Source organism: Lonchura striata, chromosome 1 (assembly GCF_050655825.1).
Source record: "Lonchura striata isolate lonStrDom1 chromosome 1, ASM5065582v1, whole genome shotgun sequence".
Taxonomy (NCBI): Eukaryota; Metazoa; Chordata; class Aves; order Passeriformes; family Estrildidae; genus Lonchura; species Lonchura striata.
The window spans coordinates 33323311-33350283 of record NC_140703.1 but is presented as its reverse complement, the minus strand read 5'-3'; the positions used below and the strand labels follow the sequence as shown (position 1 = coordinate 33350283).

The following is a 26973-nucleotide window of genomic DNA, read 5'->3' as shown; positions in this document are numbered from 1 at the left end:
TCCCTGACTGTAATGTCAGCTCTGCCCTGCCTAACAACTCGGAACAGAACAAAGCAGAGGGGCAGGGGAAAGGATTAAACATGACAATATCTGATTTCCTTGCCTCATGTGCCACTAGCCTTTCTTGTTTGGCTTTCCTATAGCATCGTCTCTCTCTAAAATCCTGGACAAACACACCAGCTGAGCCCCAGCTCCTGTCTGCACTGGGAAAAGACTCATGTTTGGGGCATCAAACATCTGGCTCAGCTGTAGCACAGAGAGAGCCCAATGGCCTTGCATCATGTTACCCAGCAAGGCAGGAACTGAGATGAGCACGAAGCCCTTCCCCTTGGCCACCTCAGCACACACAGAAGGCTCTGGGAGACAGGAGAGGAGTGAGAGCCCCTGCACACCTCTGCAGCAGGTGGGTGCTACACCACATGGGTACAGCATGGGTGCAGGAGGTGGCACTGGCACGACCTTCTGCTGCCTTCTCTGAGCAGCCTGCCAAAGGAAGGCAGCAATTTGGAGTTGTACTGCTTTATAGCTAAGTGAACTTTCAATTTAAATGGGAGAAATCTCTGGTATGCCTATACACTATGAGTATCAGGGTTTTTTTTCTACACTGGCACTTCTGCTCATGGCCTTGCGCTATGAAGTGTGCATGGTCTCTGGGGATGGATGTCTCGTGGCACCTGGGGGTGCCTGTTCTCTTGTTACATAGCCCTCAGGAGAAACACTTTTTCCTTCCATGTGCTCCTTGTTTCTCTTCTTCCTGTATGGAGCTTGGCCCATTGCCTTTGCTCCTGCCATCGTGCACCTCTGAGGAAATCCTGGCTCCACTGTTCAACCTGACTTGAACATAACCTTAGGTCCAGCAGAAGAACCTTCACGAGATGCCCGTACCTGAGGAGAGAGGTAGTCCAGACAATAACTTAACAGACAAAGAAAACAGAAAGTCTATATGGATTTAATATATCTTTTTATATTGTAAATTTTTATCTGAAGAGTCATATGATTCAAAAAAAAGCATAGTTGATTGTTCTGAGTGCTGTTCAGAGACACATTTGTAAAAGTTTGGCTTTTTCTCCCCCCTCCTTGGCAAAATTCTGAGTCGTACAAAAGCATAAATTAAAATAGCTTGTCATTTGTTACTGCATTAGGGATTATCTTTAATTCTCTGGAATATCCAAAAATATCTGCTAACATGTGAGCAGTTTCCTGTTTACACATTTTAAAATTATTAGATATTGTTCACTAGTTACCTTAGATGGATTTTATAATGGTATTTCAACAATTTATCTTACTCTGTGTGTGCTGTGCACTGTAAGTATCAAACAGACACACTGTGGATTTCTTATTCCTAAGGGTAAACAACCTTGTTTATAGCCTTTTTTTACAGCACACTGTATAAATTTCTTCTAAGGCAAGACCAAGTTTAAACATACTGTGGCTGTTTGTTTTAACATAGCTGAGAAAGACAGAAAACCTGTAAATACCTTGTATATGGCTTACCCTACAGATGGCCACCTCACAACATGCAAAATATGGTCATAGGACCATTTATAAAATTCAGCTACCAATCTGGTTTGCAATTTAATCTACAAAGTGCATTAAAATAAAAATAATTCATTTATGGTTTTGCCATGCCTGAATTTAGTAATTTGTTCATATGACACCTCAGAAATATGAGTTATATTTGACAGCCCAGCTGTCCACGTCTGGGAAAGGCAGTTCATCTTCTGTCAGACCTTTCTCTCAGGTTAAATTATTCAACAAGCAACTAAAGTGGATAATCTTTATTCATTCTGACATTTCCAGTTTCATTTGAAGTTTAGCTGGTGAAACTATTTTATGGTATTTCATTTCATTGTGTATCTTCCTGTTCCTTCTTGGTGCAACTTGCAAAATGTTCATAATGTCTAAGGTTTTCTGATAGGTGACCTTCCTTTCACTGTGGTCTGTGAAGCATTTTGGCTCCTATACAATGAGAAACCCCTTTTTATGTCTTTGGGTGTTGCTATTATTCCCATTGATTTATCTAAGTACTTTTTCCTGTCATACATTTTTGTGATATGAAATTAATTGCTTTGGGTTTGTTTGCTTTTGCTTTTTCTCAGGCTGGGAAAACTAATATAATTTGGATTTCCTTTAAAATAACAATACTGATGTTGTTTTCTTTCTTCTGTAGTATTTTTTTCTGCCTTTAGCTGAACAGCTAATACAATTTGTTAACTGGAGCTGAGCATATAAGTCTTGGGTTTTACAGTGAGTTTTTTCTCACTTGTCACCAAACAAAGCTGATGTAGGCATTAAGGAGAGACATTTCTTTGCTAGAGCTGCTGGTTTCCAACAGGAGTTCTTAGGTGAAAGTGCATGGACCACCTTAGGCATGATACCAGTGTCTTCAAGAAATGGTTCCACAGCTTTTTCTTTTCACACATGCCTGTTCTTCAAAGTCAAACGTTAAAGTTCACTTTATTGCTTGGCTTTGGCCTGAGGTTTGAGCATTGTGCTACAGTCCTTGAGGAGACTGAAGAGGATCATACTAGAGAAAGAAGTGTCTTTCTTGGATTATTTACTTCTGGTGGCAGAGGTGCAAAACTGTTTAAGGCTTCTGAAGCAGACAAGGATTCCCAAATATACTACTGTTGTGATAGTACAGAGAGTATTTACATCCAACCGCAGATACCTTTTCTTCCTGCAATTGCAGTCAGCAGCAAGCCAATTGTCAGGTTTTGGACAATTGGCAGTTACCTACAAAGCTAAAAAAAAGAAACTGAAAAGAAATCAGAGGAAACTTTACCAGAACTGGGTTAAGCGATTAAAATTACACAGAACAATATCTTACTTTGTTTTCAAGGGAAAATGTGTTTTCTGTAGTGGTCATAAACTTGGAGGTGTAGGACACATCAAATTTTTGTGTCATCTTTGTCAGGCAAAGCAGTGAGGACTTCAAGATTTGGAGGAAACTGCAGAATGAGGCATGCTGTGACTGGAATTTATCAATATTCATGATGACCTGTATTAGCTTATTAATTTCATCTTCTGTGTCAGTCATCCCAACTCAAAACACTATATTTTAAAGTGCTGATGAAGAGGAACTGTGAAGGAAGTATTGTGGAAATTTAAATCAGATTGCTGTGATTGGATGCTGCCCACAGCGAATATTACCATGTGCTGAACACAGTTCACATCCCCAACACTGTGGATTTCTGATGGGTTAAGGGAAACAGGGTATGAATCATTCAAAGATTTCTAATACAAGCATTACCCAAATAAATACCCTTCCCCCACTTGCAGAGTCTCTGGCCAAATACTGTCCCTCTGTTCCAGCTCCTCCTTGCTGCGTCTCCCTGTTTCCGGATGGGCCCTGGCCCCCAGCCCTTATCTCCTCCAGCCCCTGGGCTGTTTGCAGAGAGCAGTTATAAAGAGGCTGACAGAGCACGCAGTGGAGGGCAATTACAAGGTGCAGGAAAACAGCAGCACTGCTTGGCTCAGCACGACCTGCTCTGCACCATGGGGAAGGACAAGCTGCCCAGCAAACCGAACATCTTCCTCCTTCTTCTCGTCTTCCTTCCTGGAAATGCTCCTCTCAACACAGAACCGTAAGCTACACGTGCGGAGGGGGGAGGGAGGTCTAAGTTCTCCCTTTTTCCTGCAGTTTTCTTCCCACTAATAACCAAGCCCTGAGTTTCCTGCACAGCTCTGACAGTGCTCCCCACTCCCATCCCGTAATCCCCCAGCTCTCCAGTCCTGGGACCCCTTCCCACCACTACCTTTGCCAGTGGTCTCCTTCCACCCTCCCCCCAATCTCTGCCCACAGTGCCCACAGTCCTGCTCTGCACAATCCAAACCTGGATCCTCACAACATCTTTGCCCAGGTATGTTTCTGCCTAGAAACCTCTCAGGGCCTGGCATGTTGTGGGCATGATGATCCAGGTGCTTACCTTTCCCGGAGTGTCCTTGTTTCAATCACTGAGTTACTTCTCTCTATTCTCCTGTTGCTTTCAAGGCAGTTTGTTCCCCTTTCTCCTGCCAGTTTGTTTCCCTTGGCAGCCTCAGCTGTTCTGGTTCTCAGAGAGGATCTGTGACCTAGATTCCCTTCCTCCGGCACGGGGGCTGGTGCCAGCGCTCTCCCTGGACAGCCTTGCCAGGGCTGTGCAGCCCAGCAGCACGGCTGCAGCTTCAGCTCTCCCGGGAGAGGGGCAGCCCGGCATGGCACAGCCAGGCTGGAGCTTGGCGTGCCCACCCCAGCCTTGCCCACCAGACAGTGTTGCTCTGAAGCCTCTTGTCTGGGGGGGAGCAGCCTCCCTCTGCAGACCTTGGCTGCCGTTCCTCTCGCAGTGCTGGCAGAGGTGCAGCTCTCACCAGCACGGCTCCAGGAATGTTTGCTGTAGAGGTTTCATGCCCACCAGCACCACCAGCGCTGGCAGAAGGTGCAGCACCACTGCTGCCACTTGCTGTGTGGTCAGAGGTAAAGTTGCAACTGAAGGACCTTTGACTCACGCTGTACCATCAGTCTCTCAGTTGTCTGCCCTGTCTGGGGGCTTCTGGGGTAGATCAGCCAAGCCTGCTTTGGGGTCAGGCAGAGCTCTCTGGTCCCCCTAAAGTAATCTGATGTAACTAAGTAATTAAGTAATCCTAGTTCATTCTTGCCCAATATCAGGGGGAAAGGGAATGAAACCATGCTCCTCAGACCTATGGGCAACATAGAATCATAGAATGGCCTGGGCTGGAAGGGACCTTAAAGATCACTCAGTTCCAAACCCCGTGCCGTGGACAGGGACACCTTTCTCTAGACCAAGTTGCTCAGAGTTCCATTCAACCTGGCTTTAAACACCTCAGAATAGGGAAGCCACAGCTTGTCTGGGCAATCTCTGCCAGTGCCTCACCATCCCCACTGTGAAGAAATTTTCTCCCTACTATCTAATCTAAACCTACTCTCTTTCAGTTTGAATCCTTTCCCCCTTGTCCTGTCCTTTGGCAATAGTCTTTCTCCATCTTTCTTGCAGGCTACTTTCTGTCCCTTAACTGAACCCTGTTCTGGGAGGGAAGAACAAAGAAAGGCTGAGAGGTGGGAGAGAGTGGGGGTTGTTGGTGTCCCTGGAATGAAGACAGAGCCCAGAAGGGAGGCAGTTCTGAGCAGTGAACTGCTAGGTAGCATAAGGGTAGTGGTTTTGCTGTAGATGCGGTATAGCTCAGATGCTGTATACAACACAGAAAGGAAGCAACTCTTGAACTGAAGACAAAAATTAAACTTGCTTACTGTGTCCTATGCAAGTTAGGGGCATCACTTCTTCAGGCAGAAATAGCTGCTGCTATTTCTGTTTCAGAGGTGACCAGCTGGACAGGAGACACAATTAAGGCTCAGATTGCATAGTACAAAAAAGAATATTCATCAAGTTAGTACAGCACCAGAAGAGGCGACCCAGATAGATGGTAAAAACTTCATCTGTGGTGTCCTTTTCCCTCCTTTCCAGGAGGGAAAGTGGGCTTGAGATATTCAAAGGTCCTTTGTAACCAAAATTTCTATGATTTTGTAAGAATGTAGGCACAGGTATTGTTCTCCTACTCTGGTTGTGCATGTAAGGTGTTTTACAGTGCAATGGACATGCTTGGGAGTATTGTGCATTTGGTCATAAGTGTGAGGCCATAATGACACTTGAATTGGCAGGTATGGATTTGGGCTGATGAAGTTCACCGCTTTCTTTGGCTGGGTGCTTGTTCCAGAAAGCAGCTGAGAGTCAATACACAGACAGATATTATTCCAACTTAAGCTACAGTATTACCTTCCCTGCATAGACAAACTCAGCATTTTTATCTTAGCCACCATCTCCAGGGTCTCCTATTGCTCCTTGCTGCATGTCTCTTTCAGAGTCACTGCCTCTCTTGTCAGAGCAGCTCGTTGCATGCTGAGGTCTCTTTTGTCAGCCCAGATGCTTTTTGTCCTAGAGTGTCTATACATGGGGTTTGTGACCATAGTTGCTTAAAACACTCATGGTAATTTAATTCATCTTTCTCTTCTAAACAACACATCCCAAAACACCTAAAGAGAGGTCTATAAACAGCATGTTTATATCTTTGTTTCAAAGGCAGGGAAGCCAGCCTAAGGGGAAGTTCTGTAAGTTGGCCAAAATTTCAGCAGAACAGTGAACAGGAAGAGAAATGAGGCCAGATTCCCCACAAACTAGGTCATGCTGTCCTTTCTGCAGACTGGATGTTATTGTCACATTGGCAGTGCCACTGACAGGGGACAGAGGGAATGGCATTAGGGAAGCAGCATGGGCTGAAGCCATGGTAAGAAGGTTGTGGAAGAAAGGAAACGCTGGAGAAAGCAGAGAGTCACAAGCTGTAACTCACTCTCTGGGAGGCTGGAGTTCCCTCCTTTCACAGTTTCTGCAGCAGCGCTGGCTGAGCAGAGTTGCCAGCAGGCTCCTCGCTATATTTCATCAAAGTGATGCCTCATGTTGAAGGTACTGCCTGGAGCCCACTGCCTCCACAATAGCTTTAGGACTCCCCAGAAACCTCAGAGCCCAGGCAAAAATGTACCTCTGGATGGATGCATCTGTATTTTGCCTCTGTTCCTTTCTGAACACTTCCTGACAGTCTGTTACTTATTACTGATTGAGAATTTTCCAAGGCTGACCAACAGTGGTCAAGTCTGAGTGGTAGAAGCTCACTTATTATTTTCCCTATATGAGTAGTTCATTAACTATTTTTGCTACTCAGTTCTATCATACAAAAAAAAAATTTTCCACAAATATCTAAGTTAATTTTTAGAATTTCCTTATCCTGCATAATTATGAGAAAATTGTACTTCTGAGATGTATGTACTGAAGAACAGGGGTCTCAACAAACTGTGGAGGTTTTCACTGGTTCCTACCCCTTCTGTCCTATCTTTCAACCAATTAATCCAGATCAGAATTTGATTTATTAGTAAAATTATCCCTTTTATTGAATGGCAGCTTAGTTTAAGGGTCCTCTGTGAGGGACCTTTGTCAAAAGCTCTTTGAAGATGGAAGTACACTTGAGTTGCAATAAAACACTACACCCCGAAATCCTTTGTGCGCTCATCTTAATAAGGCCCCAAACTGCAAGCACTCACATCTTTGCTCAGCATGTGAAGGATTTGGAAACCTGGATAGGCAAAGACTGGAGCAGCCAGACAAATGGGTGGGTTTTTTCCTCAACTGTTTTTAGCTAATGCCTTTGACTCTCAAAAGGAGATTGTGGGATATACAAAATTCAATTAACAGCCTGAAACTTTTCAAACCATCCTTACTCCCTGCTGTGAAGCCAAACAAAACATCCTTTGTAAAGCACTCTCTATTAGCATAGAAATTGTTCCTTCTACTGCAAGCATTTTCCTGCTTTTAGGCTAATTAGTTAGACCATTTAATATGTATAAACCCAAAATAAAATGAATGCTCATGTTATATGCACTGCAATTCACAGGGATGGCAATGGATTAGGCATGCTGATTTGTTAATTTCTCTTCACTTAATACTGTTGCCTTAAAACTGTTTCACATTTCTGATCTTTCTTGCTTCCCGCTCTTCACAGGCAGTACATGGTGCTGGTGCCCTTTCTGATACACACAGATTCTCATGAGAAAATCTGCGTTCAGCTGACCCACCTGAACGAGTCTGTGACGCTGAGTGCCACGCTCGAGCACCTAGGGGAGAACAGGAGCTTGATTGATGATGTGGTGTCAGAGAAAGACGTGTTCACCTGCATCCCTTTCTCTGTGAGTATCTCATCCCTGTGGGATGATCTCTTATGTTTATTGATGTGGCATAGTAGATCCAAACAATCCAGAAATGAGAAATAAGACACACTGCAATCAGAGACCTCTAAGCTAAGTCAAACAAAAGAATTAACTCACTGTGGATGACTGACAGTGGTAATCTTACGAGGACTAATTTTCCCCCATTACCAAATTCTATGACCCACATGATACTTTTCTGCATACATGTATTAAGAGAAGTCTTTGGAACTTTGACTGACAGAATGTGCCCCATGTTTGCTTGATATGTCTAAGCCTGAGATTAAAAATATCAGCATGGAGTGAAAACTTTAGAAGTTGGGGGATTGTTAAAGACAGTGAGGTCCATGAAGTCATATGGCTGTTTCTGGAGCTTATTCCAAATTTTTTACTGCAGAAGGCTGGTTGGTGAGTAATGAAAGCAATAGATTCCATACCCTAATTAATGAATTTAGGTTAATTTTCTTTTTTGAAAAATCATGTTATGGAATAAGATCAGGTTCGGTATTTATCTAAGAAAAGTATATAAATGACGTAAGGTAATAGTTTTTTTCTTGCTCCGTGCACTGAGATTTTTGTCCCTTTAGGGAACTTTCTGACCCAGCTAGCACTTCTTCCTTCAACACTCAGTGCAATGGGGTGAATCAGTAAAGCACTTATCTTCTTCATTCTCCTTAGCTTCCAAAATCCAATAGCACGTCAGTGGCATTTCTCACGGTGACGGTGACAGGGGATACACTGCAGTTCAAGAGCCGCAAGTCAGTGCTGGTCAAGAATTCTGAAAGCTTGGTCTTCGTCCAGACAGACAAACCCATCTACAAGCCTGGACAGACAGGTACCAGGAATTGGGCTGGTACTTACTCCGACAATAAAAAAACTTAAGGGCTCCATTCTACAGAGGTGTCATACTTGTATTAAAGTTTTCAGGTTTCTTCATGGCGGGGAGGATCTAAGGTACTCAGTAAAGCTTATTTCTGTCAGCTGAGGTCTAGTTCATGTCACTTTCATCATTCTTAATCTTCATTCTCCAGGCACAGTCAGATGTAGGCACAGGCTCCAATTCATTCTACTCAAGTAGAGGCACAAAACTAGGATGACTGCAAAGCATAATCTCCTTTGGCTGCACCAGAATCAACAAAGCAGGACAGGCACTCCCAAGAGACAATTCAATTCAGCCAAGACCTGATTATCCTTCTAAATTTATCTGCCTCTCACTATCTGCAAGAGAAAGAGCCTGAAGTAATTGTTTCTATTACTTAGAGATCTCAATTCAGAGCCTATTGATCCATGGAATAAATCTGAGTAATAAATTATTGAAACATTGTCATTTCCTGGTGATGGCTACAAATTTAACAGTGGATTTTCCTTTTTTTCTGTGACACTCTTCAGTTCAGTTTCGGATCGTCTCCCTGGACAAAGACTTCTACCCGCTGAATGAGAAGGTAGAGCCTCAATTCCTTGTTGTTAGCCAGGAGATTTAATTCTTAAATTAACACCATTGTTGTCATCACCCAGAACCACTGAAGACAGCCATTAAAGCATATGATACTCTCTCACACCATGCTTTACCTGTTCCATATTCTATTCTAGGACACATTCCACCTGTCTCTAATGGTTGAAAAAAAAATCCCCCTTTTCAGAAGCATATAGATGTTTAAAACCAGCTTTGCAAATCAATGTATGTGGCTAAGCATGTGGGCAGGGATGTCATTACTGAAAAAAAATGTGTGGGACAAGTTTCCATTGGTAGTACAGGTGTGCAGTTGTTTCTGGCAGTGGGTGAAATCCCACACTTAGAGAGTGGCATGACAAGAATTCAGTTTTATGGAACTGGTCAGGGGTGCAAGCTCACCTTTCATTTTATTTGACAATCAGTTCCTCATGCAGACAAGTTCTTTGAAATCTTGTGTTTCACCACATCTTCATACAGTGGTAAGACAAAAGGTCAGGACCCTAAAATGAAAAGATTCCCTTAGCCATCAAGAACCAAGAAAAAAGAACAAGTACAGAAAGGGAACAACCCAAAGGACTTCTAAGAAGTTTGTTCTTCTGCCCTTCAGTCCAAATCTGGAAATTACTTCCCTGTGATTAATATTTCTAACATTGATTTTCTTTTGTTCTTTCCCTACAGTTTCCCTTTGTCTACGTTCAGGTGAGTGGATAACTACATTATTATTTGCAGAAGAATGTGCAGGCACAGAGCTACCAGTCTCCAGCAGGGGTGTTTTCAGGCTGAGGGGCAAGGGAAAAATCACAGGCATGTGACCTTTTCTCTTTGGTTGAAGGAAGGCTGAGTAGCTGGGCATCAAAACAAGTTCCAATAATGGTTCTTTGATCACAGAATGAGTTGTAGGAGAAAACTAATTAACCATTACAAGCCACGCTGTGAACAGAACTACACTTGGCTTGAGGTTATCAAAGTGGCTTATTCCTCTTCCCAGTCAGAACTAAGTGTTTCTCTCTGCCAAGTGTAGCTGAAATTAGAGACCAATGTTAAATAAGCTACCAAAACCAAACAAACTAAATTAGGTAAGTAGACATTCCCTGCCCTCCCAAGCACATTCTTTTTGTCTGTTTGGTTGGGGTTTTTTTAATGATTTAACTTCAGTGGCAGGCAAAAGTTAATAGGAAGGATGTTTCAATGATTTAAGCTCTCACTTTTTCAGATGAGAACCCAAAATTTACAATTATTATTTCGGATATCTTCTTTTGAAAAAAATTATGATGACATGGACAGACCCTGTAATTAGTGTGCACAAAATTTATTTTGGTTTACGTGATTAATGAGTCCTGTGTAGTCAGTCCTTTTACTGTTCCTTGCTGCATGGGGTTGCTGTCTCCATTCTGCACCATCTCTGTCTAGAGCTGGAGAGTCATCACAACAGAGGAGGCATAAGGTAGGCCAAAACCAGCTGTGCTGCTTTATTGTATCCTCTTTTCAGAGTGCTGTCATTCTCCCTTCCCATCAACAAACTTCCAAAAAAGAGCTGCAGAGCTGGTGGGCCACTGATGATCTGTGAATATTGGAGAAAGAAGAGTGAGACAGTGGGAGGTCAGGTGGATTTGCAGGCCAAGGGGAGCATCTCAGAGCAACCTTTTGCTAGGGATGTCCCATGGAGTCCCTTCCCTTCCAGTGAGATGATACTTTACTGACTACAGGAATTTAATGAAAGGAGTAAGAACAAATACATCTTCTGCAGACATACACCTCCAGAAATATGTCTCTGATAAGCTGAATAATTTAATAACCTTTGTGTTTATGTGTCAATATCATGAAAGCCTTCACTTTTAAATCCTAGTAAGGACATCTGTTATTTCAGCTCTAGCCTGTAAAGCATGGTGTTTGTCTGTGCTGTTTAAGCCAGCTCATGTAGGCCTTGTCCTTCATCCTCACCATCCCCTCTCCCTTCCTGAATGCTCCTTCTCAGCCCAGTACTGCCCTTTGTTTGCATTTCACAGCTGTCTACAAGGCATTCTCGTAGAGTGGGAACTCCTGTGGCAGAAAATTCACTGGTTTGCTCTAGAGTACTTTCTTCAGCCAGAACAGATCTGTCAGTGCAGTTTACCACATGATTCCATGAAATTTGGACTGGACCAAAGGAAAGAGTGGCAGGAGTGAAGAAAGGTGACAGCCTAAGTGTCAGCACTTCTAAGGAAATAAATGTCCATCAATCCACATCCTGGATGCTACTAATTTATCTTAGTGAAGCACAAAGGCAGAAGTTACTCTGAGTCTGCTACTTCTGAACTGTTATCCTGATCTGTTGCTTATGGAATTAAAAAAAGAATAGAACACCTTTCTGAGGAAGAAAACAAACTTGTTTTCAGGCCTTCCCTATAGATACATCACAGGAATGGCAACAAGTTCACAAACCCAGCTTGAAATGTAAACATTTACTATAAATATTTTCTTGAATTCCTTTTCCAAGGAAGCTCAGTGATGTCCCTCACAATAAGTGGTGAGCTTTTCAGCAGGGTTGAAACATGATGATGAAGAGGATTTGGTCAGAGCCATGGGATGCATTTTACTGACTGTGCCACCCTCCCAGGTGGCTTCTTGGGAACACGGCCCCTCTTCTGCCTTTTCTTGATTGATGACCTCCAGCTGGGAGAATATCATTCACATCTCCATTTTCCCTAAGCCCTGAGATAATATCTCAGTGAAGTTAATGCACATAGTCACATACCTTGAGTCACACACCTATCTAGAGTAAATAAACTTTTGGTGACAGCCAAGGTACAAGGATGCATTAAACTACACAGAATCACTGTGCTGTTTCAGTGAGTTCTACAAGAAATTTGGGGCTCAGGGGATTAATTATTGATGGTCAGTTAATAATGAGCAATACACAAATGTAGTAGTGGTGAGACTTCAGCTCCAGCATTAGAAGCATGGAGATACAAGAGAGGATCAGCTGGATGCCTATATGTGGAAGTATACTTTCTTCTGTTCCTGTCACCATTCCCCCACCCAACCACTAGCTTAGGACTCTTATACATGTACATTTCTCAGTCCTATAGATAAATCAGGTGTCTACTTCCTCAGCAGATTGTATACTGGTACTTCAGCAGTCTTCATTCCATCCAGGGGAAAACCAAAACTTTTGTATGCTGTATGGCCAGCCAAAGAAGCTGAAACTCCCCCTTTACTCCATGTGCTTCACTTACTTCTGATATCAGTTCTGTTCCCTTCTGTTACTCTGCCAGTCTGTCTTGCCTAGCTTCCTGGCCCCGTCCTTTGTGGGTACAGCTGAGGGGGAGACAACACAAAAGTGTTTAAAAGTTTTCTTGCGTGCAAGTTACACAGAATTGGCAGGTACGTACTTTCAGAACCTCACAGATGGTTAAATAATGACAGATTGTTAAATAGGTAGGTATTTCCCATCTGGGATGTGCATGCACTGGGCACTGCACTGCTCTGTCCCTGGCATTCTCCTGTACTGTCTTGTGACACTGTTACCCTCACCTGCAGGATCCCCAGAGGAACCGGGTGTACCAGTGGCAAGGGGTGGAACTAGAAACAGGCTTTACACAGCTCTCCTTCCCCCTCACCTCGGACCCCATCCAAGGCTTCTACAAAATTGTTGTGCAGAAGAGCTTCTCATCCCATGTGGAGCACACCTTCAGTGTGGAGGAATTTGGTAAGGAGAGGAATTTCGCAGTAATGCCTTTTACTGTGACGACTCAATTTGGAATTTCCTGGGAACAACATGGAGAAGGGAGGGACAGAATATAACAGGCAATGGGGTTCATAGGGACTGAGCCAGAGAGCACTAAGTATCAGAAGTGGTTGGTTGCTGACTTTATGGCATCTCTGCAACCTGCCCGAGCTTGTATTTGCTCAAAGTGCTCTGGGGAGCACAGGACATGCCAGAATTCCTGTGTATGGCTTGTGGCATCGATTTCAGCTGGCTTTGTCTCAGTTGATTCCAGTCCAGCAGCTTGTTGCAAGTAGCACTAGATATGAGTGTAAGAGGTGACGATATTTTGGTGGCTCTATTTTGCTTCTCTCATCACCTGCATAAGGTCTCTTTCCCATTCATAGTCCTCTCTATTTTTGCTCTTCCTTTTTTCTGTGAAAACTTAGACAACGTGTTTGGTAGAAAACTTGTGATTGGAGAACAATCCATGAATGTTACAAAAAGACTGCTAGGAGAGACTGAGTAAGGAGAAATATGCTGCTGCAGGGAGCCTTTTAACCCCCAGCTCTCTAACAAAGCCTCTTGGGTGATCATAAACATGCATTCTGACTGTAGTGCACATTTGAGAAGGCTGATTGGCCAGTGCTTCACACTCCCAGGCTCTTCACTGACTCTGCATAAAGACCAGATGTTTATTCCAGAAACAGCAGATCCATTGATCAGGACCTGCTGTTTTGGGAATATGCAGCCCATAGATTACCATTGAAGTCCATGAGAGATGGTTTATTTGGCTTCGAGTCGGGCATGGTAAATAATTTGACCACAAGCCAGGCTATAGGCTGCAACCTGCCATGGTGACAGATGGCCTGCTCCTCGTCCCACAAAGACTATTCTGCATGCCCCAAAATCAAAGATGCTATGTCCCTTTGTTAGCCTCCTCCTAAACTGATTTTTCTTTCCTTTGTCCTTTAGCCTTTTTCTTATGAGTCGCTCCCATTATTATTTCTCTTACAGTCTGGGGCTGAAACATTGAGTCTTCCCATCTTAGAGGCAAATTTCTGTCTAAACTGTATAAACCAGGGTTATTTTCCTTTTCCTGGGTGTGCACCCAGTCTGCTGTCATTTCCTTGAACTGTGAAAAAACCCTCAGCCGCACCACCTGGAAGCAGGACATTACATGCTCCTGTCCAGTCCTGGGCATGAGGAGTTGGAGATGTAGGGCTGCAGGATGCAATATGGGAAGAGGGATGTAACACAATGCTCAGGAGCAAAAATATGTATTTTACTTGTGCCCCTTTATATTGAGCTCTAGTGCTGCCTTTTCCACTTGAAAATATAGATCTGAGAGTCTGTGGCTAGATTCACTTGAACTCTCTGGGTATGCAGGATGATATCCCACGGTGATACCATCTAAGTGAGCTTAGGAGCAACTCTGGATCTCCAGAACAGTAAGAATCAGCCATGAGAATCAATGATTTGGAGCTTTTCAATGTGATAAATTACAAAGGTGGAACATGCTGCTCCAAGTCCCACCTGCAAATTATGCATTGTGAAGACATCACACAGGACCAGTGTGTCCTTGTGAATGGACACGGGTGACGGATCTGCTGAGCTGTCTGGTGCCATGTAAGCCTGTGCTGCCAATATGGTAAGATAAGGACTACAAACTTCCTTAATTGCCTTTGAACCCAAAGTGTGCTGAAGGCTGAGAAAACCTAGGAAGGGGTAGAGATTATATTGAAGACCACAGAGAGGTTTATATGAAGATGATCCTGGCCCTATGCTTGGGTTGCTGTGTAGTACACAGCTCCTATTCACTCTTCTCATACCAGACTTTCTCTCTTCCATCTAGTGCTGCCCAGGTTCGAGGTCCTGGTGAAGGTTCCAGAGGTGATCACTATTAAGGACAAAGAGCTTCCAGTGTCTGTCTGTGGTCTGTGAGTCACAGAGCTCCAGTAAATCTCTCTTGCTTATCCTTCACTCTGTCTTTTTGCTGAGGACCAAAAGAAATGCTCAGGGAGGGTTTTTTAACTTTTCCCAGGCATATAGTGAACACTTATTTCATTCTGTCAGTCCTGAACATGTGTTCTTGACCTGAACAGTCGAAGTGAAGGGTCTTCCCTGTGTTCCTTAAAAGATTATGTCAAACAAATCTGCATCTTCCTCTTCCCAGATAATTTCACATTTCCTCTTTCTGTCTTTACACATCTTTAGGTAGAGCTTTTATGCCAATACTGAACCCTCAATTACTCCAAGATGTCAGATCAGACATCATTTGAATTGGTGATGCTAACCCAGTGTTCTCATTTTTAACTCGCTCATAAATTGCTCCTTCTGATTACCTGTTTGCCTTTCCATTTCTTTATTGAACTCTGAGCAGTTTGTAATACACAAATGCTCCTGGATGAAATAATTTTCTGAATTCAACCTTTTTCTGCAGAGATGTACCACCTAGAACAGGATGAATGTATCTTCCATGGATGATGGAAGAATCTCACTATGGAAGTGATGGAAATCATTAAAATGTCAGATTAGTCAGCTTTTAGAAAGTATTAGGAAATCATCCACAGAGGTCTTTAAGGAGATGTGTCTGAGGGTGACTGTGACTGCCTCCCTATCTGATACATTGTTTAACACACCTAGGTACACCTATGGGAAGCCCGTTCCTGGTTTGGTGAATGTCCAAGTGTGCCGGAAATTTTCCCAGTCTGCTTCAAGTTGTTACGGAAAAGAAACAGAATCCGTGTGTGAAGAATTCACTAGGCGGGTGAGTCCCAAGATCAAAATGTAGTGTTTTTTCTGAAGGTTAATGGGCAGTGTTGTCTCAAGAAAGATCAAATATGTTTGGAGATAGTAGGCATCAGAGATAGCATTCTCTCCAGGGAAAAGCAGACAATCTCAGAGGAAGGCAATCTTAACAGAGAGATCATTAAACTGGAAACAGAACTGATGATGAAAACCTGACTCCATTGAAACTAGTGACAAACCTCCAGCTGCCAGCCATGAGGTCTTTGCTATTGTTCCACAAACTGAGAAAAGAATCTTTTTTTAACTGTGAGAGGGACTGACTGTGAGCAAGGAGCAAAGATGAGGAGAAAACAAGAAGGCTGTATAGAGAACAAGGAGAACAAAGATAAGGTGGTATTGTATATGGGTCAAGTACAGGAGAAAAAGCAACAAGATAAAGAGAGAAGACAATGGAAGAAACAGGAAGAGAAACAGATCTAAGGCAGGAGAGAATTAACAAGGAAACCAGTGTGACCCTTGGAAAACTGTGTGTCAGGTACCTCACAGAACACAGAAAATATGTGGATGAAACACTAGGAAACAGGCTCAACAAAAGTTCTGGTTTTGGAGACAACCCTTGCAGAAATTCTGGAATTTAATGAACAGCAGTTTAGCATGTTGGGCTTCGGGTAACAAGCCCATTCCTCAATGCACAAGCTTTGTTCACAGAATCTCAATTTTCTCTCCAATCACTTGCTTAGGCAGATGCTCGTGGGTGTGTTTCTGGCATGGTGAGGACCAAGGTGTTTCAGCTCCTACGCAAGGGATATGAGATGAGCATCGAGGTACAAGGCAAGATCACAGAAGATGGCACAGGTATGAAGGACATGAAGGCAAAATGATGGCAGGCCATAACAGGAGCAAACCTGTGGAAGGCAAACATGTGGAAGGTGGAGTAACATGACTAGAAATTCATTAATAATCCCTCTTTCCTCTGCTCTGTCTCAGGAATAGAGATGACTGGAACAGGCTCCTGTGGTATCACATCCACCATGAGCAAAATCCACTTTGACCTGTTGGACTACACGTACAAACCAGGGATCCCACTCTTTGGGATGGTAGGGAACTTCTGAGACCATGGGCAATGAGTGGCACAGCAAACACACAAGTGCACAATCCCATCAGATGGAGTAGTGGGGTGTGTGGGTTACATGGTTCAAGAGGCAGCTGGTATGTGGTGGAGGTCCCAGATGAAGCTGGCCGGGGGAGTTAAAACTATTGAGCAACTTAGGATCCTAACAGAACATTTCCATGGGCTGACTGCTTTGTTTTGCTGAGAATTTTCTCAGTTGTTCCCTCAGACAACTCAGAGCATGCATGCCTCGCACATTTCCACATCATTTTCCTTTGTTCTTCTCTATCAAGAAATATCCTGCTGGCAATAAGGAAAAGAGGGAAGAGGCTGTATTACTTGGGAATTGTTTTCTGTTGCTAATCTAAAACCTGAAGTTTGTTATTGCTTTGTTAGGTGAAGCTGGTCGATGGCACTGATACTCCAATTGCCAATGAAACCATCACAATTACTGTGGGTGGAAACAAATACAAAGGGAATTACACTACAGATGAGCAAGGACAATCCTGGTTTTCCATAGACACTACCAGCTTCACAGAACTCTCCCTGGAAATCCGAGTGAGTGGCAGAGACAGGGGTAAGCCTCTGTCTTACTCTTCAACAGGGGAAATGTCTGTCCATGGGTTATCAGTCTTTTCTGCTAATTGGAAAGCAAGGCAAGTTTCTTGGTGGGTCACCTCACTTCCCTGTGCCTTCTCTGCATGTTATCCACAATCTCCTAAGAATGCGAAATACAGAACATATCCAATTTTTTTCTGTGGACTTCTTTGTGTCTTTATAGCTGATTTTGTTTGGCTATGAACCTTTTATTCTTCCTTCTCAGGCAGATCATAAACCTGAACTGAACTGTTATGACAGTGACTGGATGACACCATCCTACGAGCATACCACACGCAGAGTAACTCGCTCTTACTCCCTCAGTAAGAGCTTCCTCAAAATTGAGCCAAAGCCCGAGACATTAAGTTGTGGCTCCTCAGCAGAGGTCCAAGTGCACTATATCTTCACACCAGAGGCCATAGGGGAGCAGAAGAAAATTGTCATTTATTATTTGGTAAGACATATTTGGGGTTACTTTGATCTACAGTCACAGAAAGTCCTGTGTAACCTCTGTGTATGTTCCATGATGAGCAACCAGAGCACTGCTAGATGGCCAGGAATGATGGAGAGCATTTGAAATGGAAAGTGTGGCCTGCAACAGTGCAATCTAAATAAACTTCGCTAATCTTTATCTTTTCTCTGTCTTCTATGTGCAGAATTTTGGGAGACCGCAGTAATTGGAACAGACTGTAATATGCTGGCTTTAAGAACGATTAATTTGTCCATTTTGGGGATCAGAGAAGAGAGACTAATTGAACTGTGACCAAACAATGACATGTCAGTCTCTCTTGGGAAAACAGGAAGATTCAAATGAATATCCAAATAGAATGTCTTTCTCCCTAAATTTGTTTTTCTGGTTATTCTATTTAATGACACTAGCAGAGAAGATGAGAGTAGCTTTGGAGAACAATAAAAATATCAGTGGAACAGACACTTCAGTTCCGGTGGATTGCACAGAACATCAGGGGATTTAGGCTGATATTGAAAAAAGGAAATAGAAACCTATGCTAGAGATGTCTATGTGCTTATTTTCAAGACTTCTAACAATTCATGGAAGGACAAGATACCTGTTTACCCCAGTTGCCTGGGAAAATTGATTTTAAGTATGTACATACTTAAAGTGGGTAAACAAACAGCAAGAGAATTTCCATTATTACAGATGTGGATCCCACATCTTGAAATTCAAATACGGTGTTATGGAATAAATATTCAATTTCAAAAGTAACTGAATAAAAAGCATTTTTGACTGTGCAAAAGAAATCTTCTAGAAATGAGGGAATTACAGGAAGCATTTAGGCTATTGCTTACTGCCTGACTCCAAGTACCTTGTTCAAGCTCTTATTCTTTGCATCCTGTGGTCTTCTGTCCCAACTTTGTGCAGTTATAAAACTAATCCTGGTGAAATTTTTCTTCATACTCTTTCATGATGCAACTGAGAGAGGAATGAGGAGACTTTCTGATCTCCAGTCTGTTCCAAATTGTTAAAAATGTTCAGATGTGTGGTTAGAGGCAAAATGCATTTGAACCTGATCTATATATGTAATATGTACAAAAGCAGAGATAAGAATTATCTTCCTAGGAGCAAATATTTCTGTCTCCAAAGACCCAGTAAATTCCAGCTTGGCACTTGTTTAGAATCTTCTTGGTGCTGTTCACACTCTTACAATTAACCCAGTGAACATTCCTTCTCCTTCCAACACTGGGAACAACAATTCCAGGAAGATTTCTCTGTTACACAGGTGATGGCCAAGGGACAAATCGTATTAGCTGACACCCATGATCTGCCTGTGAATCCTGGAGATGGTGAGCAGATCTATGCGTATTTAGCATTTCTGATGGTAATTTGGAGCAGGGGGGATAGAGATAAAATGCTTCAATTCAAACACTGAATTTAACATTTCATTCAAACTTTGCATGTAATACTTGAATTTTAAAAATTAGGTCTTTTCAGATGAAGTGGTTTTGGTTTTCTCTGAGTTCTAACACGTGCTACTTTTTAATGAGAAAATGTTAGAAAATTCAAACAAAAATAAGTATAATGTTTTGGCCATTTCCTAAAACCAAACTCATGTCTTTTGTCAATTCACAATCAGTCTTTGAATGCAGGTGTCTTCCGCAGTAACCATAAATTTTAGTTATGTGACAGTTGGCCGGCCCCTGATAACTAAAAATGTTCATCAGGAGTGAATTGACTTTTTTATTTTTGGTGAAGGCAAATGCATATACTGGAACCTCTTACATACTGAATAGTCTTTTGTTCTCTCTGTTAGCTTCTGGGACATTTCGGCTGAGCTTCTCTGTCGAGGCAGCAATTGCTCCCGTGGCACAGATGCTTGTGTACACCACTTCACCCAGCGGGGAAGTCATGGCCAGTTCACAGGATTTCCAGGTTGAAATGTGCCTCCCCAATAAAGTGAGTTCAAGTCATGGTTTGTGCAACCCATGTTTTCTTATGGACAGCAGCTCAGTTTGGATTTCCAGAATGAAGGCAGAATTCACAATGGGTTCATAAAATGTCCTGACCAGATTTTGGCTGAGGACTGGTGACCAGAATAAACTACAAAACTATGAAAACAAAAAAAGGGGAGCAAGACAGAAACAAAAAGATAATCACTCATCCTTATTAATTGCATAGATCAAAGATGAATATCCTTTAGACACTAGCTGACCTCAGTTCACACAGCTAGAAGTGTCAGAATAATAATGTAACAATGTCTGGAAAAGCAGTTCCTTGAACTTCCTTTTGGATTTGCAGGTGAGATTGAGTTTTGCACCCAAGGAAGGTCTTCCTGCTTCCAACACACATCTGCAACTCCACACCTCTCCAAGATCCCTGTGTGCCCTCCGTGCAGTGGACAAGAGTGTTCTCCTTATGAAGCCTGAAAATGAGCTTTCTCCCAGCTCTGTGAGTCTTGGCTACTTTTGGTAATGAGCAAGTGCAAGAATGAAGCAAGCACTCACTAACAGCACTATATATAACACTATGGGGCTGTGTATTTTTACAGTTGTATAACTTACACTTGCTTTTGAGAAGCTGGCATTTACCAGTGGAGTTTAGGTTGTATCTGTCCCTGTAAGCAGTGACCTGCTGCATTGTTCCCTGTTATTTGCATTTCCTCAGGTATATAATCTTCTCCCACTGAAGGAAAGCCAGGGTTATAGCTTCAGGGACTACTACTTGGAAGAAGACAATGTCAATCCATGTGTGTCACTTGACAATCTGTCATTAAATGGATTTCTCTACATACCCATTTCTTCTGATGGTGAAGGGGATGCCTACAACATTCTCAAAGTAAGCACCAGCCTTTCATTTTTCTCTTTTGTTCCCCTTTTTAATTCCCTCCTCTCTTCTTCTCACCTACCCTGAAGGGCTTTTTTAAAAAAAAATAAGTTAATTTGCTCTAAATTTGCTTATGTTTGTATGCAAGAAAATAACCAGGCCCAATTCCCACATCTACTTATCCCATACATAGTAACTCTAAACCTTTAAAATGTTGAAAGGTCTCCTCATAGTAGAGATATCTGCAAATGGTCTTGGGTAGGGAAACAGTCCTTAGAAGTTACCTCTAGTGCCATAATATTAGAAAGTCCTCATTCACTTTTATGTGAAACCTTTCTCTGGTTTAAATAGGTCTTCATTAAAGCATCAGTTAATTTGATAACCAAGAAATCCATGCATACCCACCCAAAGAGTCCTGCACAAAGTTTTTTGGGTACCCTCACTCCAGTGCATTTCACACGTGCCATTTTCATGCAGGCAGCTGTCCCCAAGGTAGGCGTGTGGCCTTACCTTTCCATCTGATCATGCCAGGATTTAGCTTTAGTATGAGAATAACGTGATAGAGACTCCCCATCTGTGTCAAACCAGCCTATCTGGAATTTACATACAAGCCTTTGTTATTCTGATCAATACCAGATTTAGGTACATCCATTCTTGACATACTAAATAAAGTTTATTTTCAAACAAATTTTTTGCATATTTTTTGTTCTTCTTTCTCTTTGTTTACTAGGAATTGGGCTTAAAAGTCTTCACTAGCAGCAAGATCCATAAGCCTGAACTCTGCGAGCATTACCCAGAACACATGATGGAAAGGAGTTACAGTGGTTCTAGTACCTTTTTGGTTTTACCTCCCACACAACCTCCCAAAATTTACCACCCTGCTTCTTTCCTTCCCTCTTTGAACCTTTGAATATTAATTACACAGGCAGATCTGATTGTGTTCAGATATGCTGACCTAATTCAGGATCCCTCCCTTCTGAAACTAGTCCTGCAATATGAAACTGATTCACCTCTGCCTACATCTTCCCAGGCAGCCAGATGTGTACCTGGCTAGAACTGTGTGTGCTTGGTGACTCCCATGACAGCCCCTACATCAGCAGAGGGCTTGTAGGCACTAAAGGAGTCTTTCAGCACAAAGTAATGGAGGTTCTTTCCCATCAGATCTGAGTCCAGCTATGGAAGCCTAAAAAAGGAGCATCTGTCTCTAGGCAGCCACATTCTAGCTAGAGGAGCAACTGGGGCGAAAATGGACCAAGACAAATGAGAAAGTGGTATAATCTCATGGGTTGATAGTATATCACTGAGGGCTGAAAAATTTGGTTCTGTTCCCAGTTTCCCTATTTACATGATTGTAAGGGACTAGGTAGGTCATGTCACTTCTCTGCAGATTCAGTGACTGTGAAGACAGAGAATGATATTGCTTTTTTTTTGCTTGCATTCTTAAACAGATCTGAGATTAGAAAGACTATATAAAAGAATCACCTATATCGCTTCCATTTTCTGAGTTTTATGCTGCAGTATCCCAGCTCCAATTAAATAATTGTAGCTTTTGGTCCAATGACAGCTTATAGCCTCCTATTCATAAGGATCAGATCTTTGGTTTTGAAAAGGGGGATTTGTCATCAGACTATGGCTCAAGACAGCTGTCTGCTTTGGTAAAATGTAAAGTCTTCTAAGGCTGATGGAAAAGCCTTTCATAAGGCACAACAGCATGCAATACTGTGAGATGGCCAGAGATGTAAAGACCCATTTTCATTTTTAAAAAATTCCTAGATGGAGGGCTTAGTGTGGCTTCTGTTTCTGGTCACATATAAATGCAATCAGTTCTTCAACCAGATTATTAAACAGTGTGCCACCATAATATCTGGGGACAGTAAGATTCACATTTGATTCTGTATTGCTATAGAAGTATGCCCTCATATCGTCATGCATGGTTCTTTTGGCACTGAGGGGTTTGCTGGTGGTGGGGGAAGAATGCTTAAATCCATCCAATCTCTGTAGGAAGAGTGGCAACATTAAGAAAAATTAAATACTGAGATGGCAACAGAGAAATTTATGTTTACAGTGGCTAAGATATCAAAGCTGTTCTTAAAATTGTAAAATTTGACCTAAGTATAACAACTACCTGGAAGGAAAGTAGTTGTCCTGGTTTAGAATGGAGTTTGACACATCTTTTCCTTTCTTCCTGTAATTGAATAAATTTGTTAGTCTCTGCAATGAATCTGCATGGAGAATTGAGTTATGGCATGGCAGAAGATATGGTTGATGGCAATCAGATGGAGACTGTCCGGAAGTACTTCCCTGAGACATGGATCTGGGACATTGTTTCAGTGAAGTAAGTGTTCAAGATAATGGTGAATGTGGTCACTAGGCCAAAACCTTGGACTAGGTTAAAGCCTCAGTAGATGTATTAGTATTTCAGTGAGAAGAGTATTTATAGTAGATAAAGGGATTTTTTTAAGGAGATTAAGTATAGGATGCTTTAGAGGAACATGTAAAAGCCAGTGCCTATATCCCAGCTGGGCATGGGTTTGCTGTCAGCAGATGTTGCTCAGCAGGAGAATAGATGAACACCAGAATACAACTAAAATCTTGTTGTCTGTCCCTCACCAGCTCTGAAGGAAAAGCTGATCTAGAAGTGACCATCCCTGACACCATCACTGAGTGGAAAGCCAATGCATTCTGCACTTCAGCAGACACGGGCTTTGGCCTGTCCCCGACAGTGTCCCTCAGAGCCTTCCAGCCCTTCTTTGTCGAGCTCACCATGCCCTACTCTGTGGTGCGTGGGGAGTCCTTCATGCTGAAAGCCACCGTTTTCAACTACCTGCCTGCCTGCATCAGGGTAAGAGATGTTCACAGCTTTGCTCAGCCTAAAAGCCATGGGGAGACTCCAGCAGATCATTTTTAACAAGGTGTGCTAAGCCAGATGACTAATCTGCAAATGTAATTTTATATAGGTGTACATATGTACGAATCCTTGTTGTATTCAATGAAGAGGGAGAGTGTTTTCCTACCAAAGTTTTGAAAGCTGCTTTTGATTCAGAGCCTGAAGCTCTGCTACTGAGACCCCCAGCCTTGTCATGACAAATTTATGTCACTGTTCTACAGAAATAGAGAACCTGGGTTCTTCACAGATCACAGAGTCATTGCATAGCCAAATGGAAATTCCAGGTTCACCAGGGTGGAAATTTGTGTTCAGCCTTTAGGCTCATCTCACAAAACTTCACAGAAGATTTGCTGGAATGTGCAAACTTCCTGTAATTTGTTGCTTCTGATCCTAAAACACTGAGGACAGCTATATAGCTTCACTATTCTCACCTGCATTGTTTTCTAACATAAAAAGACAAGAGAAAATCTGGGGAGGGATTAGTACATAATCTCAATCACCTCTGCTTAGTTTTTCATAAATATGGATTTTTATTCTAAAAACAATGAAGCTGAAACAAGGAGGGACACTTATCCAGTCATTCCAATGTATTCTCACTTATATCCCTGTATGTCTTATTTTGTTTGTTATTTTCAGGCTCTTTATTCCACTTTTTCTTGTTTTCTTATTTTACTTTTATTTGTTCCCTTACTAGCTTTCCCACTTGCTGGTATTTTATCTCTTCACCTAACTAATCACGAGGGAGATCTTTAATTCATGGCACAACTGGTCTGTGTTATTCATTTTCCCAGAATCAATTCCTTTCCAGACATGCTGTTCTCTACACTCACGTCCCTGATCTCCTACAGTTGTATAAATTTCAATAACTTCCTCTTTTATCAGGCAGTTCTTGCTCTGCAGTGCCCATAATAGGTAGCTCCACTACCCATTTCCATGTACTGCATTGTCTGCAATTACTCCAGCTTCTCTGCAAGTCCAGACCTCTTGACCCCTCTCTGTACAACTGGCAGGTCAGTGTGTCTCTGGCTGAATCTACTGATTTCCTGGCAGTACCAGTGGGGAAAGAGGAGGAATCCTACTGCATCTGCGTGAATGAAAGAAAAACTCTTGCTTGGGCAGTAACACCAAGATCTCTAGGTAAGAGACCAGATGACGAGAAGATACTGGGATCAGATAGCAGTGTATGGCACCAGATCTCTGGTGTGAGGAGACCTAGGTGACTCCAAACCTATTTGGAAGGATCTTTTCTATGTCAGAAGTCCAGCTCTGTGGTTGAGACACTACACTGGGTGTAGTGTTTCCAGGTCCTAAACAAATTATTTTTTTCCCAACATTTTCATGGAAATCACAGATTTCCTTAAGGCATGCAAAGAACTCGGACATTCCAGTCATGGAGCTAAGAATGTCTTGTCTTAATGTGTTTGGGTCTGAAATTATTTCATCAAAGCTTACTTTCTCTGAAGCCTCCCTGAAAAAGACCATTTGATTTATGAGACCTTCCCCATCACTACTCTTCATGCTGATGGACTAACACCTGCTTGGGTGGCCATCACAAAGGAGCTGATCTGGAAGGCTGCATCTGGATCAAGATAAAACCCTGTCTCAGATTTAGTTCTCCTCTTGGAAAAGCTTCTCTGTAGTGCATCACAGAGTTCCCAGCACAAACACAAACCCATATTTCCCTGGCTCTGCCTGGCAGGCCTGGCTGACCCCTGTTTCCTCCAGGGCAGGTGGAGTTCTCAGTGACCACTGAGGCCCTACAGAACCAGCAGCCCTGTGGGAACTACATTGTGGAGACCCCCAAGAAAGGGCGGAAGGACACGGTCGTCAGACAGCTGCTGGTGGAGGTATGGGGACTGCTCATTTTGGTGGCAAAGAAAAGTAGCAATAGTGCCAGCCAGAGCTGCTGTGTGATAAAGGTTTTCTGGTTTAGCCATGAGAGCAGCAATAATGGCTTGTGGGATTCATATTCTGCAAGCTCTTACAAAAGAAGCACTGATAAATCTAACACAGGCCAATAGAGCCCATAACTCATAATGCTGCCCTCTCACAGTCAAAGCAGGGTCTTACATTACATAGAGGGACAGGAATAATAAGGCAGGCAATAATGACAGGTTTTTCTGAGACACATCATATCAGAGATAAATGAGAAATCCTTGGGTTTGCCTGTAATAAATCACAGGGAAAGGCTGTGAATAGAACACTAGCCAGAAAGCTTATGCTTCTCCTCCAGCCCATGGCCAGTACTCTGGAATACGGAACAGTTGCTACAATCTACAAATATTTCTAAACAAAATTACCATCACTGTTTTGAATTGTTTTATTACACCTCTAAGAATGCTCAAAGCAGTGTAACTAACCTTTCATTTTTGCATTCTTTTGTGCATTTATTTTCTTAAGTAGTGTTTTACAATGATAAAAATATAGCTTTTCACATGGTAAGTTGCCAGTCATAAAATTAATTCTGAGTATAAGATTCACAGTGATGCTATTAGCAAACAAAAAGTACCAGCTTGTTGTAGAGGGAAATTTATATAATAATAAGTCCTCCTTACATTGCAGACATTCCAGTTTTCAGTAAGGCAGAGCTGAGATTCATGTAGCTTCAGGAAACATTTTGCTAATTGGAATGTAATGATGGAACAACAGTCCTATTTGCTAGGCTTCTTTTTTTTTTTTTTTTTTTTTTTTTTTTTTTTTAACAAATGGATTTGAATGTATAATACATGAACAACTGTTTAACATTTCAGGAAATTTTCCTAATTTCACATACCCCTTCAGGAAAAAGACTGTTTGCTTAGTTCTTTGAAGATACAGGAAGATAGAGCACTATGAAGTTCTTTCTAACAGGTGGCAGGGGAATGTAAATTACTGAACAAGTATTAGACTTACTTCTGTCAGGGTGTCTGAGAGATTGCTCATCCTATCCTGTTATTGCAATATGGCAATTAATCTACAGCAAGCCCTGACAGGATGGAATTGGAGATTAGCTTCCAAGGCTGAATAATTAATTAGCAGGGATGGATTCAGTGTAACATGCTTGGGGTGAAGCTGCATTGTCTTGAGCCATGGATGGCAGTGTTCCCTGCAGCAGGCAGTGCATCCCAGAGAGGGAGAAGTGAGTGTGCCAGAGGCCCCAGGGCATCTTCCTGCCCCTGGAGAAACCAAGCCTCATTGAGAGCCCTTTGGGAAAAGGGATTTTTTTCACCCAGGAATTTCTCATCTGGAAAGGAAAATCTTTCAAACAATTAAAGTCTGTACATTCATTTGCATTTCCTGCTGGAAATCAAACAAAACAATGGATTTCTCATTTAGTTGCATGTCAGAATGACATACTGAAACAAACAAGATGGTGCCTTTTCAAACAAAAGCATTTAGCTCTGTCACAGTTTATCCAAAAAAAACTTTTTCTTTTTTTATTTTGGTTTTTTTTCCTGCTCTTTTAATACTTTTCTGTCTTTT

At 42.3% G+C, this 26973-nt stretch overlaps 1 protein-coding gene and 1 long non-coding RNA gene across 4 annotated transcripts in view; one reads left to right on the top strand and one right to left on the bottom strand.

The window, feature by feature from the left end:
- Window positions 1-944: 944 nt before the first annotated feature.
- Window positions 945-4800, bottom strand: LOC144245893 (uncharacterized). Its single transcript, XR_014953469.1, has 3 exons — window positions 3930-4800; window positions 2831-3083; window positions 945-2744 (listed from the first exon to the last, which is right to left on the bottom strand). It is a non-coding gene; the product is annotated as an uncharacterized LOC144245893 (long non-coding RNA).
- LOC110472356 (alpha-2-macroglobulin) overlaps window positions 3279-26973 on the top strand; it is a 36122-nt gene continuing 12427 nt past the window's right edge. Inside the window, exons 1-21 of one of the 3 annotated variants that reach the window (XM_077781286.2) lie at window positions 3279-3587; window positions 7546-7729; window positions 8426-8582; window positions 9137-9189; window positions 9879-9899; window positions 12720-12888; window positions 14741-14825; window positions 15532-15655; window positions 16377-16491; window positions 16624-16733; window positions 17144-17305; window positions 17571-17798; window positions 19084-19147; window positions 19615-19757; window positions 20100-20249; window positions 20466-20636; window positions 21355-21445; window positions 22833-22959; window positions 23238-23466; window positions 24522-24648; window positions 25237-25358. In XM_077781286.2, the coding sequence (XP_077637412.2) occupies window positions 3346-3587; window positions 7546-7729; window positions 8426-8582; window positions 9137-9189; window positions 9879-9899; window positions 12720-12888; window positions 14741-14825; window positions 15532-15655; window positions 16377-16491; window positions 16624-16733; window positions 17144-17305; window positions 17571-17798; window positions 19084-19147; window positions 19615-19757; window positions 20100-20249; window positions 20466-20636; window positions 21355-21445; window positions 22833-22959; window positions 23238-23466; window positions 24522-24648; window positions 25237-25358 (2874 nt within the window). In that variant the 5' untranslated portion in view covers window positions 3279-3345. Of the gene's footprint in view, window positions 3588-7545; window positions 7730-8425; window positions 8583-9136; window positions 9190-9878; window positions 9900-12719; window positions 12889-14740; window positions 14826-15531; window positions 15656-16376; window positions 16492-16623; window positions 16734-17143; window positions 17306-17570; window positions 17799-19083; window positions 19148-19614; window positions 19758-20099; window positions 20250-20465; window positions 20637-21354; window positions 21455-22832; window positions 22960-23237; window positions 23467-24521; window positions 24649-25236; window positions 25359-26973 lie in introns of all 3 variants that reach the window. The other 2 variants (XM_077781285.2, XM_077781287.2) reach the window with 2 other exon arrangements.